The sequence below is a fragment of the Coenobita brevimanus genome, chromosome 44 (assembly GCF_032717465.1).
Source record: "Coenobita brevimanus isolate Jiangsu-jjx chromosome 44, ASM3271746v2, whole genome shotgun sequence".
Classification (NCBI taxonomy): Eukaryota; Metazoa; Arthropoda; class Malacostraca; order Decapoda; family Coenobitidae; genus Coenobita; species Coenobita brevimanus.
Genome location: NC_136997.1, coordinates 26,093,798 through 26,110,208, shown reverse-complemented (window position 1 = coordinate 26,110,208; position 16,411 = coordinate 26,093,798). Strand labels below are relative to the sequence as shown.

General features: G+C 43.3%; 1 protein-coding gene across 1 annotated transcript in view; it reads right to left on the bottom strand.

Annotated features, from left to right (window-relative positions):
* LOC145398027 (uncharacterized) overlaps positions 1-7,023 on the bottom strand; it is a 9,713-nt gene extending 2,690 nt beyond the window's left edge. The window contains exons 1-2 of the mRNA XM_080270991.1: positions 6,825-7,023; positions 73-316 (exon numbers count right to left, since the gene is read on the bottom strand). Of these exons, the coding sequence (XP_080127117.1) occupies positions 73-316; positions 6,825-6,997 (417 nt within the window). The 5' untranslated portion in view covers positions 6,998-7,023. The remainder of the gene's footprint in view (positions 1-72; positions 317-6,824) is intronic.
* Between the last annotated feature and the right edge of the window lie 9,388 nt (positions 7,024-16,411).

The window sequence follows — 16,411 nt, the reverse complement described above, 5'->3', positions numbered from 1 at the left end:
GTGTGTGTGTGTAAAATCTGTCCATCTATCCATCCCTGTCAGTATGTTTGGCTGTCTGTTTACACCACTCACCTTCTCTCTCATAATATAAGTATCCCGAGTCAAATTCTTGCGATGCTGATTATAAATCAGATAATCAATAGGGACAATCAGAGTATGCGTCCTCTTCATCACCAGCTCCAGCGGGCCCCCATACGGATCGTGGCGGGTCATGTTGGTGTCGATGTATAGCCTCCTCCCCAGTTCGGCTAGAATGGGGTTCTCTGAGCTCCTTAAGGCGTCTGGTACTGTGCTTCCATAGTCGTACATCACTGGCCTAGAGAGAGAGAGAGAGAGAGAGAGAATCATCATGAATCATCAATGTCATTGCCATCATCAACATCACCATTACCACTCTAGATTGTGTTCCTCACTCCGTAATACGAACAAAAAAAAGGAACCGACTCTTTGCATCCTAACTTGGCGTAAAATTGTCATCTTGTCATCTTGAATGCTGAGTTGTAGCAATATTTTAACCTTCGAAACTGATACTAGTCACGAAGAAGTGCAATGTAGAGCCGTGGCATTTTCTTTATCTGCCATTGAGCTACGTGAAACATGTTCCAAAAGGATAAAAATCTGGGCCAGGTTAAGGTGACATAAGTATAGGTAACAGGTGTCCACAGTAAGGTATGGAACATGATGGAGTCGAGTAGCTCTTGAGATAAAATAAAACTGGAGGATATGAAACACAAATTTTATTCAGATTCACTAAGTTCCCTGTGGTTTCACCTTTTGCCTTGATATTTTTATTTTTTGAAGCCGTTTGCTTTCCATTAAAATGACATAAGCAGACAGTCATGTGGCAAATTTCTCTCGTTTTCCTGAACTTCAATGCTCTGGATTCTCTATGCTCTGGTTTCTGCTAGTCTCTCATTCTCAGACTATGTTGTGTACATATCCATTAATTCTACTGACTGTAAAAAATTCTTTGACTATCTAACTTTACGATGGAAACACATTGTCAATTTCTTCCTTCGCTGAAATCTCCATTCTAGTTAATTTCACTGTTCACCACCACCTTTGGCTCGTACAAATCAGCTGATCACCGTGGTGAACAAACCGGTAACTCTTCTGTCCCTAATGACAGAACAGCTTGTACTCGCACAGCACCCTACCTGTATCCCTGACCGCCTTTCCTTACAACAAATCCTTCTGAATACTCTGTCAGTCTTTCCTCTCCGTTGGGCTTCTCTGATTACAACCTATCACCTTAATCTGTCCTATCGTTCCAGTAAGGCCTGTGGACCGTCCCAAGAAGAGGCAGCATTGGCACTTTGGAACTGTTGATTGGGAGCCCCTCAGGTGGTACGTCTATGATTTTCCCTGGAATGATTATTGCTTCCATGGCCGGGAGCCATCTGAGTTTTCCTTGCACATTATGGAAGTTTTTCTCTCGGGCATGGAAGCAGACATTCCTTTCTTTTATCTTTTGACTACTGAAAATAAAAAAAAAGTTTAATCACACTTGTTCTAATGCTGTCCACAACAAGGAGAAGGCCCTACAACTTGTACCGGAGCTAACGCGCCCTGAATCTCGCCTGTATTATATCTCCGTCTGGGATTGTGCTAAGTCTGTTCTCCACCCTGATAAGAAGAATTTCTCTCTTACAAAATGCTCAGAACTCTCTGAAGCAGATTCTTCTCACTCCTTCAGCCACCTCACCAAATACCTTTCTAACAACTGTTATTCATCTTTCTTCCCTCCTCTTTTCTTCTCTGGTGACTCTGTAGCTGTTTCTTCTAATGAAGAGCAGAATTCCGTGCTCAAACACTCTCATCCAGTTCCACGCTAGATGATTCTGGTACTGCTTCTCCATCTCTTCAAATTATGACTTCCTCATGACTGGTATTGAAATTTCTCCAGTTGATATACTTTCTGTCCTCACTTGACACAGTACTAACAAGGAGCATAAGCGTGATGGGGTACCTCCTGTTGTCCTCAAGAACTGTGCATCTCTGCTTACACCCTTCCTAACTAATTTCTTTCCCCTTTCTCTGTCAACTCGCACCTTTCCTTCTTGCTGGAAGTCTCCTTTCGTTCAGATTGACCTTAAAATGGGTGACCATTCCCAATCCTCTAACTATCGCCCAACTGCTTTAACATCCTGTATTGAAGCTATTTTTAACAAAAAGCTTAAAGCACCCTGCCTATCACAACCTTCTTTCTGATCAACAGTATGGGTTCAGTCAAGGACGTTCTGCTGGCGATCTTCTCACCTTCCATTCAGACTCCTCATTATCTCCTTTCGGGACTTTGGCGAAAGCTTTGCTATTGCACTTGACATCCCAAAAGATTTCGATCGAGTTTGGCATACATCTTTAGTTTCCGAACCGCCCTCTTACGATTGCCACCCTTCTGTGTGTGCCTTCATCTCTACCTTCCTCTCTGGTCGTTCTGTAGCTGTTGTTGTAGACGGCTACCGATCTTCTCTTGTAGCATTTAATGGTGGTGTTCCTCAGGACTCAGTCTTATCACCAACTCTCCTCCTATTCATCAATGACTTTCTAAGCTGTACATCTATCTCTATCTACTCATACACAGATGACTCCATCCTTCACCTTTCTATCTGCATCCCGCAGCGTCCATCTTAGCAGTTACTTCTACAAACACGGGACAAGGCTATGGCACACCTAATGTCTGACTTGGCTTATATCTCTGATTGGGGTAAAAGTAATCTTGTTTTTAATGCATCAAAAACCCAGTTCTTGCAACTTCCAACCCGTCAAAATCATCCACGGGAGTATGTCTTACTTTTTAATTATATTCATCTAAATCTCTCATCATCTTTGAACATACATGGGGCTTCATTCTCGGGATTTAGCTTCGAAAGATTATATTACCTCTCATGTAGAATCTACTTCTAAGAGAATAGGTATGTTCTCCTTTACCCTTGTACAGTTGTTACTTTTATACAGGGGTTTTATTCGTCTCTTTCTCAAGAACAGCTCTTGTGTATGGGGAGGCTTTCCACATACAGCTCTTCTCAACAAATGAAGTCAAAGGAATTTCGTCTCATTAACTCGTTTCCTCTTATTGGCTCCCTTCAACCTCTGTCTTTCCACTGCACTTTTGCGTATTTTTACCTTTCTATTGCTACCTTAATAGTCACTGAGCTTCATAACTGTCTTTTGCACCCCCCTCCACCTTCATTTGGGTGGACATGTAGCACCCGTCTAGTAGCAAACTCTCATCCCTTTTCACTCCAGTTCTCTAATGCCAAAGCTAGCCTTTACTTCCAGTCCTTATGTACTGTATGTAAAGGTCAACTCTGGAACTGTCTTAATCTGTCTGTATTTCATACTGCCTATGACCTCCAGTCTTCTAAACACAATGTTCTCTATTGTTCCGCTTGCTCGCTCAGTGTTTATCATCATCATCACCATCACCACCATCACCTTCACCATCATCACCATCATCACCATCACAACCACCATCAGCAGCACCCTCATCACCACCATCACCACTACAATCATCATCATCACCGCCATCACCACCACCATCACCATCATCACCATCACCACCACCGTCATTAGCACCCTCATCACCACAATCACCACTACAGTCATCACTATCATCATCACCACCACCATCACCATCATCACCACCATCACCACCACCAACATCACCATCATCACCACCATTATCATCACCATCATCGCCACCATCCACACCACCATCATTACCATCACCACAACAATCACCACTACCAACAACACCATCACCAATGCCACCATCATCACCATCACCACCATCATCATCACCATTACCACCTCCATCATCACATCATCACCACCATCACCATCACAATCATCACCATCATAACCACCATTACCACCACCATCATCACCACCATCACCACCACCACCATCATCACCACCATCACCATCACCACCATCATCACCATCATCACCACCATCACCACAACCTTCATCACCATCATCACCACCATCACCACCACCATCATCACAATCATTACCACCATCATGACCATCATTACCACCATCACCACCACCATCATCACCATTGTCACCACCATCACTACCACCATCACCACCATCATCACATCGTCACCACCATCACTACCACCATCACCACCATCATCACAATCATTACCACCATCATCACTATCATCATCACCATCATCACCACCACCATCATCACCATCACCACCGTCACCACCACCATCATCACCATCATCATCACCGCCATCACCACCACCATCACCATCATCACCATCACCATCATCACCATCACCATCACCATCATTAGCACCCTCATCACCACCCTCACCACTACAATCATCACCACCATCACCACCACCATCACCACCATCACCACCACTAACATCACCATCATCACCACCATTATCATCACCATCATCGTCACCATCCTCACCACCATCATTACCATCACCGCAACAATCACCACCACCAACAACACCATCACCAATGCCACCATCATCACCATCATCACCACCATCATTATCACCATTACCACCTCCATCATCACATCATCACCACCATCACCATCACAATCATCACCATCATAACCACCATTACCACCACCATCATCACCACCATCACCACCACCACCATCATCACCACCATCACCATCACCACCATCATCACCATCATCACCACCATCACCACCACCTTTATCGCCATCATCACCACCATCACCACCACCATCACCACCACCATCATCACCATCGTCACCACCATCACTACCACCATCACCACCATCACCACCATCATCACATCGTCACCACCATCACCACCATCACCACCATCATCACCACCATCATCACAATCATTACCACCATCATCACCATCATCACCACCACCATCATCAACATCACCACCGTCACCACCACCATCATCACCATCATCACCACCACCATCATCACCACTAACACCACCACTATCATCACCACCATCACCATCACCACCATCACCATCATCACCACCATCATCATCATCACCACCATCACCATCATCACCACCACCACCACTATCATCACCACCATCGCCACTACCATCATCACCATCACCACCACCATCAACACCATCACCACCATCATCACCACCATCATCACCACCACCATCATCACCACCACCATCATCACCATCATCACCACCACCATCATCATCATCACCATCACCACCACCACCACCATCATCACCATCATCACCACCACCATCACCATCATCACCACCACCATCATCACCACCATCATCACCACCACCATCACCATCATCACCACCATCACCACCACTATCATCACTATCATCACCACCATCGCCACTACCATCATCACCATCATCACCACCGTCATCACTACCATCACCACCACCATCAACACCATCACCACCATCACCACCACCATCATCACCACCACCATCATCACCATCATCACCACCACCATCATCACCATCATCACCAGCACCACCACCACCACCATCACCATCATCACCACCACCACCACCATCATCACCACCACCACCACCATCATCACCACCACCACCACCATCATCACCACCATCATCACCACCACCACCACCATCATCACCACCACCACCACCACCATCATCATCACAACCATCATCGCCACCACCATGGCCATCATCACCATCATCACCACCATCATCACCACCACCATCACCATCATCACCACCACCACCACCATCATCACCACCATCATCACCACCACCATCACCATCATCACCACCATCACCACCACTATCATCACTATCATCACCACCATCGCCACTACCATCATCACCACCGTCATCACTACTATCACCACCACCATCAACACCATCACCACCACCATCATCACCACCACCATCATCACCATCATCACCACCACCATCATCACCACCACCATCATCACCATCATCACCAGCACCACCACCACCACCATCACCATCATCACCACCACCACCACCATCATCACCACCACCACCACCATCATCACCACCATCATCACCACCACCACCACCATCATCACCACCACCACCACCATCATCATCACCACCATCATCGCCACCACCATGGGCATCATCACCATCATCACCACCATCATCGCTACCACCATCGCCATCATCACCATCATCACCACCATCATCACGACCATCATCATACTACTTTTTCATTTTCATTCCATACCTGACGGACCTCGTAACACCCAATCCCTACCGATTTATTCTGCCTTTTACCCATTAATATCATCTTGTATGTTATTGCTGTAAACTATGTCGACATTGAAGCTTTATAAATAATCATATAAGTCAGTGTTAAGATATAATACGCAAAATACAGGGTAGTCCATATGTAGCGCTCCTCTTACACCTCGCCGGGCCATTTCTCGTGTGCTGTGGGGGCGGCTCAGTCATCGCTATATCCATCCTCCATTATTTATTTCCAACCCCCACTGTCACGCCCACGCCAGCAGACTGAGCCATCCCCGCAACACAATAATCAGATGAGTTACTTGTGCAGCGCTATTTCCGGACTACCCTCCATAAAATCCTCCAGCCAATATTTAGTAAACTGTGCGTGTTCAATTCTGCCCAATATTTTCATTCTTTTCCACTTTATTTCACGTAGCTCAGTGGTGGAAGTTTACGGAACTCTGGCAATGCATCCTTTTCATACATAACACTTCTTCGTGATTAGCGTTGTATGAAGCTTAGACATATGCGAGTATATAGAGCTTGTAAAATGTCTTACGTAAGGGAGACAGACTGACAGACAGACAGAAGCTTACAAATCAACTCACGTAAGATGGGATTCCGCCACATCTTTCACGGTCTCAAGTTTGGTAGGGTAGACGGGCACTGTCAGAATGACTACGAGGTTGCTTGTATATCCGGCCGCTAAGATGTCTACCGCAATCCACCACACCACCAACCACACCCTCGCCCACCACACTGTTATCTCCTTATCCGGCATGGACTGTCCTATCAACCCAGACCCTACCTGCAAGAAGAGGGAAAAGAAAATATCGATGATGATAATAATAATAATAATAATAATAATAATGTTTGATTATAATTTGCCCTCTTGATTTTGAGATATTTCGGTAACATGCAGATGCACACACAGACACACACACAGACTCAGGCGGTTACATTATCGCCGCACTAGGCGGGCAATAATAATAATAATAATAATAATAATAATCCATCCACCCACCCACCCATCCATCCATCCATCATCCAATTCTAAGTCACCCCATAGAAGAGCACAGGAGCCCGGGGCTAGGTAAGTTGGTCCCGACATTTAAGATGAGAGTGAGTATCATCTTAAATTCACTCTCATAACATTAATAATATAAATAATAGTAATTAATCAAGATCATCATCATCATCATCATCATGGCAGGACTCGATTGCATAAATCAACAAAGGAGCGTCTCTCCATTTTGGCCTGTGCCAGCGCTGATGGCTCTCATCGCCTGTTGTCAGTCATGGTACGTAAGAGCAAGTGACCCAGGTCACTGAAGGACATCATGACCAAGCTTCCTGTGCAGTGCCATGGTAACATGTTGACCTGGTTTAACCAAGATATCATTCATGGCTGGTTCCACCACAGCTATGACCCTTCCGTGCAGCAGCACCACCAAAAAGTTGTAGCATCAGTCGTGACAATATGAAGGCAGTGCTGATGCTAGACAGCGAACCAGCCCATCCTTCTTCTGCTAAACTCTGCAGCAAGGATGGACGAATCAAGTCTTGATCCTGCCAGTAACATCACTGACCTTACCCAGGCCATGGACCATGGATTTTTTTTTTTTTTTTTTTAAATAAGAGAACAGAGGAAACAAAAACATATGAATAAAAAAACTAACCCATACACCAAATTACTGGTGTCCTCTGTTCATAAAATGTCTGTAACATTTAGACTTGAATAGCTGTAGGTTGAAGTTTGGAGGGCAAAAAACTCTGGGGATGCGAGATCAAGAGAGATGCAGTTCGGGAAATGAAAGAATTCTGATAGGCAGAGGTTCTGCAATATGGCTGAGTGACATTCCAGTCATGAGCGCTATCAGATGCCCGTGTAGCACGAGGGAAGGCATGGAGAGGTGGCACAATGGATGCAACTTCGTCTAAGGATTTGCTATAAAAATATCTGTAAAACAATGCAAGGGAGGCAACATTCCTTCTTTCTTGTAGGGGAGATAGTTTATTAGCCCCTACACCGCGGGCTTGTTTACCAATGACTTGCGTGTGCCGCGGGGTTATTTGGGCTCCGACAGACTCTCAAAAAATATTTGCCAAAAATCAGTTATTAGTCCTAGAATAATAAAATTACATATGCTTATGGGACATACCTTCAACTTTCTCCTGGAATGATTGTTGAGCCTTCGTCGGTTACCGTAGGACTTGTGGAGACCTCTGAAGTAGGGTAACGAAGTCTCCACTTTACACTTCCCGACAACCCGTAATATGATTACCACAGCCAGATACAAACACTATAAACACTATTCTACAATTTTCAAGTAGTTTGGGATCCATACTAAAAAAAAAAAACACTGTGAAAGCAATGGAAATTACGAGCGAGTCTGATCGTCGCACTGGCACTAGTTCGCTCTTGGTAGTCTGTCATTTATTATTCATAAAACCCCTCACACTTTATATTTCTATTACTATATAACACTTATATATATCTACAGTCTTTATCCATAAGTTTCCTTCAGTTGTATTAGTTTATTGTCACCGTAGGGATTCAATTTCTTTCAGTAAAATACGTAGCATTCACTTTCTCGTCCTGTATACTGTCATTGAGAGTGAATGTTACTTTCATCTTCACTCTCATAACTCATAGCATTCAGACATGCTAGAGTGAAACTTTCACATTCATTACTCCTAGGGTATATATTCGCATTCTTATAATACTACTCATTTACATTTCTATTTACGTTCTCTATTTTATTTACGTTATTTACATTTCTATTTTATTTACACTGTGTTGTGCACTGTCACTTGAAATAACTTACAAACTATTTTCCATTGTTCACGTATATTTACATTCATTACTTTCACTTGCTGTTTACACATTATTTACACATTATTTACAATTCCACTTGCACTGTTTTACTCAATAGAAAGATCGTAGTCACTCTTTTATCAATTGTCAGCCCTTTACCTCTTTCCACACGAGGTTTAGTAGGGGGTAAAGGTCACAGGGCCATTTGCATGGGGGTGAAAAAAGGCCTTGAAGTCAGCAAGAAGAAACATACGTACTCTCACTTCGGAAGATGAGAGTGAACTGATAACGGAGGACCAGCCAGCGTGGAGGCCTACTAGGGGTTATTCAGAGTTACCAATTTTACTTCTTGAAACAGCTAAGTCTAGCACTGATATGATTGGCAGGAAATCTAGACAATACATTATAAATTTGGTAGTTTCAGGTGAATGTAAATATCACTTAGGCTTCTCCCTTCCCTCCTTACATGTATATTTATTACGAAAATAGATTAGAGGCCTACTTAGGAGATATATATATTCAGAGCTACCAATGTTATATCTTGAAACAGCTTTGTCTAGCACTGATATGATTGGCAGGAAATCTAGACAATACATTATAAATTAGGTAGTTCCAGGTGAATGTAAATATCACTTAGGCTTCTCCCTTCCCTCCTTACATGTATATTTATTACGAAAATAGATTATACGGCATATTTCAAGGGGAAAAAAACAGCGAAAATTAGCGAACGAGTGCACGTGAGGTGTTGTCAGGTGATAATTAGCCAATTCCAGGTGTATGGCACTCTCACTTACCTTATTTCTTTCTTGTATATATTATTTGGTATAAGAATAGGACATAGAGCTTATTTCAATGGATGAAATCAGTGAAAAATTCCAGGGAAGATTTACTAAGCGTAGCACGGCCGGGCAGGCGAGAGGATAGGGTAATGGAGGGGGGGTAGGGAGGGGAGTCAAGAACGGGGAGAAATGGCTAAATTATCAACAATGGATGGGAGTACAGATGAGAATAGGAGTGCTGACTAGTGTTGGACATTGGCAGTACTGATAGATGATACAAGCCCCCACTTGGAAGCCCGGGTGAATTCAAAATAACACAGAATCACAAAAGCGACGCCCCGCGGTATGATCCCTTGCTCCCAAGCGTCACGAAAGTGACGCCCCGCGGTTAAGGGGTTAGTAATAGCAGGGTTATTAATAATTCTAACAGCTTTGTTCTAAATTTTTTCTAGTTGTTTTAATGCAATCTTTCCACATCCATTGCACAAGGGTGAGTAGTATTCAAGCTGAGAGTGCACATGACTCTTATAAATTATAGCTAACTGCTCGTCAGTGAAGAAGTTTCGGACTCTGTACAATAATCAAAGTTTCTTTGAGATGGTTTTAGCAAGTGGTCTGACATGAGAGATCTGGCTGAGGGCATTTGTTAAGTGAAACGCCAAGAATTTCAATAGTTTTGGAGATGGGAATATTTGTAGCATTGAAGGTAATATACGGATCTGGCAATACCTGCCTATTAGTAAATTGTATATATTTATTTGTATTGGCATTAAAAAAGACAAGGTTGTTTTGTCCGCATTCACTGATCGCAGATAAGTCTTGATTTATGTTGATGTCTGTACTGAGTTGAGAGTTAGAGATATAAGACTTTGCAAATGTGTGTCTGAGTATAAATGAACTATGAAGTGTTGAGTCATCTGCATACGAATGGATGGGATTGTGGGTGACAGATAAGAGATCATTAATATGGACCAGGAACAGGGTTGGCGCCAGAACTGATCCCTGTAGCATGCCGGCATTGAGTGGAAATTGGAATATACATCATCTACTTTTACTCCTATTTTTCTGTTGCTGAGATATGAGGAAATCAAAGGAACGAAAGACTTTAGCCCATAGCAAAGGAGTTTAGACAATAGGGAGCGGTGCCATACTCTGTCGAAAGCTTCAGAAATATCAAGGACTATGATACTGCATGAGTTTCTCCATGTAGGTTGATTGATTGATGGATGGTATGAGTTAGGAGATTGCGTATGTCAATGGTGGATCTTTCTTGGCGAAAACTATATTGTCTATCACTAATTAAGTTGTTAGATTCAAGATGAATAAGTATGTGCTTATTAATTAAAATTTCAAGTACTTTACCAAGAGAAGATGTGACAGCTATTGGTCTGTAATCAGAGGGGTCAGAGGAACTTCCTTTCCATGGAATTGAGCGGAAATTGGCTTCTTTCCATGAATTAGGGAATGAAGAAGTCTATCTATCTATCTATTGCCAGACGCCTCAATCCCGTTTGGGGTGGCCACAAACAAATCGCCTCCAAGTCGCCCTGTCCCCCGCCATTTCACTCCCCTGCTCCCAACTCACACCCCCCTCTCTCATATACCTCTCCACCCCATCTCTCCATCTCATCCTCGGCCTCCCCCTCCCTCTTTCTCCCTCCACCTCACTCACATACACTCTCTTCGTCAGTCTTTGACCCTCCATCCTCTCCACATGGCCAAACCACCTCAGTGTGTTCCTCATAACGCTTCCTATCACATCCACATCAACACCACAACGCTCCTTTATATCCTCATTCGTCAGCCTGTCTCTCCATGTGACTCCACAGGCTCCTCTTAAATAACTCATTTCCACGGCTCTCACTCTTGACTTGTGTCCTTCCAACAACGTCCAAGCTTCACTTCCGTACGTTAGAGTTGGTATCACAATGCTGTCATGTAGTAACTTTTTCACTTCCATGCTCACTTCCCTCTTTCTTATCACTGCTTTCAAAGAACCAGCAACCTTTCTTCCCTGCTGTACCCTTTCAAGCACTTCACCCTCCAAACCCCCATCCATACTCATCACACTACCCAAGTACTTAAACGTACTCACATTTTCCAATTCCTCACCATCCAACCTCGCTGTACATTCACTGACTTCACCTCTCTCAAAGACCATCACTTTACTCTTCCCTACATTCACCTTTAGATTCCGTTTCTTACACACTCTCTCAAACTCATCCACCAAGCCTTGCAGCTCCCCTTCGTCTTCACTCAACAACACGGTATCATCTGCAAACAACAGTACAGGGAGTTTCCAAACACTATCCTCTCTCACCAGGGCCACTCCAACATCCACTACCCTACCTTGTACCTCTTTTATTACCCCATCCATGTACAGATTGAACACCCATGGAGACATGACACATCCCTGTTTCAACCCAACTTTCAAAGAGAAAAATTCACTTAGTTCACCATCCACACGCACTGCAGCCTTCGCACCATCGTACATACTCTTCACAGCATTCAACAACTTCCCATCTATTCCATATATTCTTAACACTTTCCACAATCCTAGTCTATCCACCCTGTCATATGCTTTCTCCAAATCCATGAAAGCCGCATACAACTTCTTTCCCTTCTCTAGAAACTTTTCCACTAAAGATCTGAGAATGAATATCTGATCTACACAACCTCTTCCCTTCCTAAAGCCTCCCTGTTCTTCTCCAACTAATTTCTCTGTTCTTTCTCTAACTCTGTCAATAAGTATCCTACCATATACTTTTCCTATTATACTAAGAAGACAAATGCCCCTATGATTACCACACACTTCTTTTTCCCATTTTCCTTTGTACAAGGGAATAATTATACCTGACTTCCAATCCTCCGGGACTCTACCTTCCTCCCAGGTCAATCTGCACATCTTCCACATCCATTCTACTACTATCTCTCCCCCATGCTTCAACATTTCACCACACACTTCATCAATTCCTGGGGCTGTCCCTGATTTAACTTTCTTCATTGCTTCCACAACTTCTATCCTACTGATTTCTTCCTTTCTTCTCACCTCCCTCCTTCTTCCAGCTATTCCCCAGCCACTTATACTCGCATTACTTCCATCCTCCACATTCAACAATTCCTTAAAGTGTTCTCTCCATCTGCTCACTTTTTCTCCCTTCTCCACTTGTAATCTACCATTTTTATCTTTCACTCCCCTGCTAACTCCACTTCCACCCTGTCTTACTCTTTTCACCTCTTTCCAGAACATTTTCTTATGGTCCCTCCACTTTACACTCAAATTCCTTCCAAATTCCTCATCCACTCTCTTCTTACTCTGTCTTACTAATCTTTTCACCTCTCTCTTTCTTTCTACATATAACTCTCTCTTCCGCCTCTCAACTTCTTCCACGCCCCTATTTCTCATCCATTCATTGTATGCTTTCTTCTTTTGTGCCACAGCCCGCTTCACCTCTTCAGTCCACCACGCTGTTCCTTGCACCCCCTCCGCCTTCTCTTCCTTCCACACACCACATCACATGCTGCACATATTTCTTCTGTAAATATTCTATACACACCTTCCACGTCCCCCATCTGCTCCAACTCATATTTGCCCAATCGTTCCTCCACTACTCTCTTATACTCTGCCTTTTTCTCATCCTCTTGTAACCTTTCCACTCTCCTTGCAGCTACTCCTTCCTCTCGTCTTTCCCTTCTTCTATTCCTCCATCTTACTTGAACTTTAACTCTGGCCACCACCAAGTAGTGGTCAGAAAGTCCACTCCCCCAACCTCTATAAACTCTTGCATCCAATATACATCTTTGCATCCTTTCATCCACACACACATAATCAATCATTGCCTTCCTTTCACTCAATTCACCACCCACCCTTCTCATCACTCGCCATGTATACCTGTGGATCATTTTATGCCTGAAGAGGGTATTGGCTATCACCAACCCCCTCCCAGCACAAATGTCCACTAACGCACTCCCATTCTCATCTATCTCAGCAGGCACACCCCACTCACCAACTATTCCATCCACCTTCACATTCCCAACTTTACCATTCATATCACCAATAAAAAACACTCTATCATTCCTTCCAAACTTTTCCATGCACACTTCTACATTTGTCCAGAACTCTTCTCTCACTCTTCTAGCACGATCTTGCGTTGGCGCATACACACACACAATCGCCCACATTTGTATTCCAACTTTCAACTTTACCCATACAATCCTTGATCCAACTGATCCATACTGTCTTATGCTCCTCTTCCATCTTTTACTCACAATTATACATACTCCTTCCTTTGCCCTCTCATTCTCACCTACTCCTGCACATATACCCCATCCATACTCCCATTCTCTCACACTTTCTCCTCTCCATTTTGTTTCAGTTATTCCACATACATCCACTTTCGCATCCTCAAGCACCTGGACAATCTCTCTCTCTTTCACCTCATTATTTGCTCCCCTTACATTCCACGTTCCAATTGCAATGTCCTTTGTCCGGTCCTTGGTCGTCAACATTTGGTCAGTCCTTGTCCGAGGCTTATTGTTTGTTTTTTTAGTTAGTTGTTTTCCGGGGAGGGGCACTAACCCTCCGCCAACCCTTTTAGTCGCCTTTTACGACAAGCAGGGATACTGGGGGAGTATTCTTGACAAACCCCCCTACCCCCAGGGGGAAAACTTTTTCAAAACAATTGGCGGAATTCCATCTGGGCCTGGAGCTTTGTTGGTAGGTAAATTGTCTGGGATGGGATTTCACGTATCTTCTCTGTATTCTAAGTGAAATAATTTCGGGAGAGTCAAATTCTAGTACCGGGACGTTCTGGCTTGCTTCCTCTATGGTAGAATATCTGGCAAATGTACTGGCAAAGATATTTGCTTTCCCACGCGGGTCATTTGTAATGTTGCCATCTGATGATTTTCGTGGGGTAATGGATGATGATTTGTTAAAGCTATTATTGAAAGAATTGAGTGTTGACCAGAATATTCTATTATCATTAGGGTTGTTAAGTAGTTTTTATGCTTGACTTTGAAGAAAATTTGATTTAGAGAGATTTATTACAGCTTTTGAATGGTTTTAAGCAATTTTAAATTGAGAGGGTGATTCAGCTGTTTTTGATTTTAAGTAAGTGTTATATTCTAATGACTTTTGGGCTGTTTCTCTGGCACAGTTGTTATCAAAGCATTTTGGAGAGTTAGTTCTTTTGGCGAACTGTTAACTTGGTATGAAGAAATCCATATCAGCTATTATTAAGTCACAAATGTGGGACTGGCTAGAACTGGCATCACTAGAGAAGGACGCAGAGGCACTTCAGAAAGCTCTACTTGCACCAGTGTATCATTGGGACTGTGGATGGGATGGACCATGATGACTATGAAGACACCAGAGGCAAGAAAACCCAGTACAGTTTCAAGATATACAACATCAAAGACGCCATCTACAACCTGGCAGAGACATGAAAGAAAGTGTCTCTTGCCATAATTAAGAATAGGTGGTAAAAACTCCTCAGAACTCCGAAGACTCCAGCATCACTGCATGATTTTTAGGAGTTTGAGCCATTGAGGATGGCAGAAATGTTGGTAGCGGCAAGGTAGAGTGTTTTTGCTGAGGAGAGGCTGCAAGAGTGGCTGGATGAGGAGGCTGGTGTGCCTAGCTACCATCATCAGCCAGAAGAGGAGACTGTGGATGAACTACAAGACAGGACACTGGCAAAGGAGGAAGACGAAGAGAAGGAGAAGACATCTGAACCGTCTCTAAATGCAGCCATTGATGTTGGAAACACCATCCTGGCCGTGAAGACAAAGTCGGAGGGCCTCTGGCTCAACATTATGAGGTCATGCGGTTAACCAGGTTCGAGTTAATACAGCTGCAGCAGCCAAGGAAAATCCTGGATGAGATCTTCCAGTTTTTCAAGCCTGTGCCCTCTGCTGCCAAGAACCTCTGCGCAGTCAGAGACCTCCTATGTCACCGTGGCAACAACATCCTCAGCCAGTCTCCACATAGCTTCAGGATCCAGCAGTACACACTTCAGGACCCCAACCTCCAACACTTCAGGACTCGCTGTATCAGATGAGACATCAGAGCCACCAGAAATCATCTTTGCCAACAGTGACGATGAAGAACACTTAATTCAATCTGAACATACAAGAAGAATGGAACTGTGAGCACTCTACATCCATCTATACAGGTGAAGGGCACAATACATGATCTTCCTACCCTTTTCACCCCAGCCTGGCCTGAAATTACCATCTTCCCATCATAACTGCTGAGTTGCGAAAATAGTCTAGTAATATTGTACTAGTCATGAAATAGTGTTATGTCGACGGTGTGAGATTATGAGCCAGGTTAGTAAAAGGTATAGTTTTCATTTTTATTATTATAATATATAACTAATTTATATTCTAACATGTACTTGAAATCGCACTTCAACGGGTACCATTGGATAGAACAGAGTATCCGCTTTAGTGGATTTCCCCCTATTTGTCTGTTATGGTAAGGGTCTAATTTATTATATATATATATATATATATATATATATATATATATATATATATATATATATATATATATATATATATATATAGATAGATAGATAGATAGATAGATAGA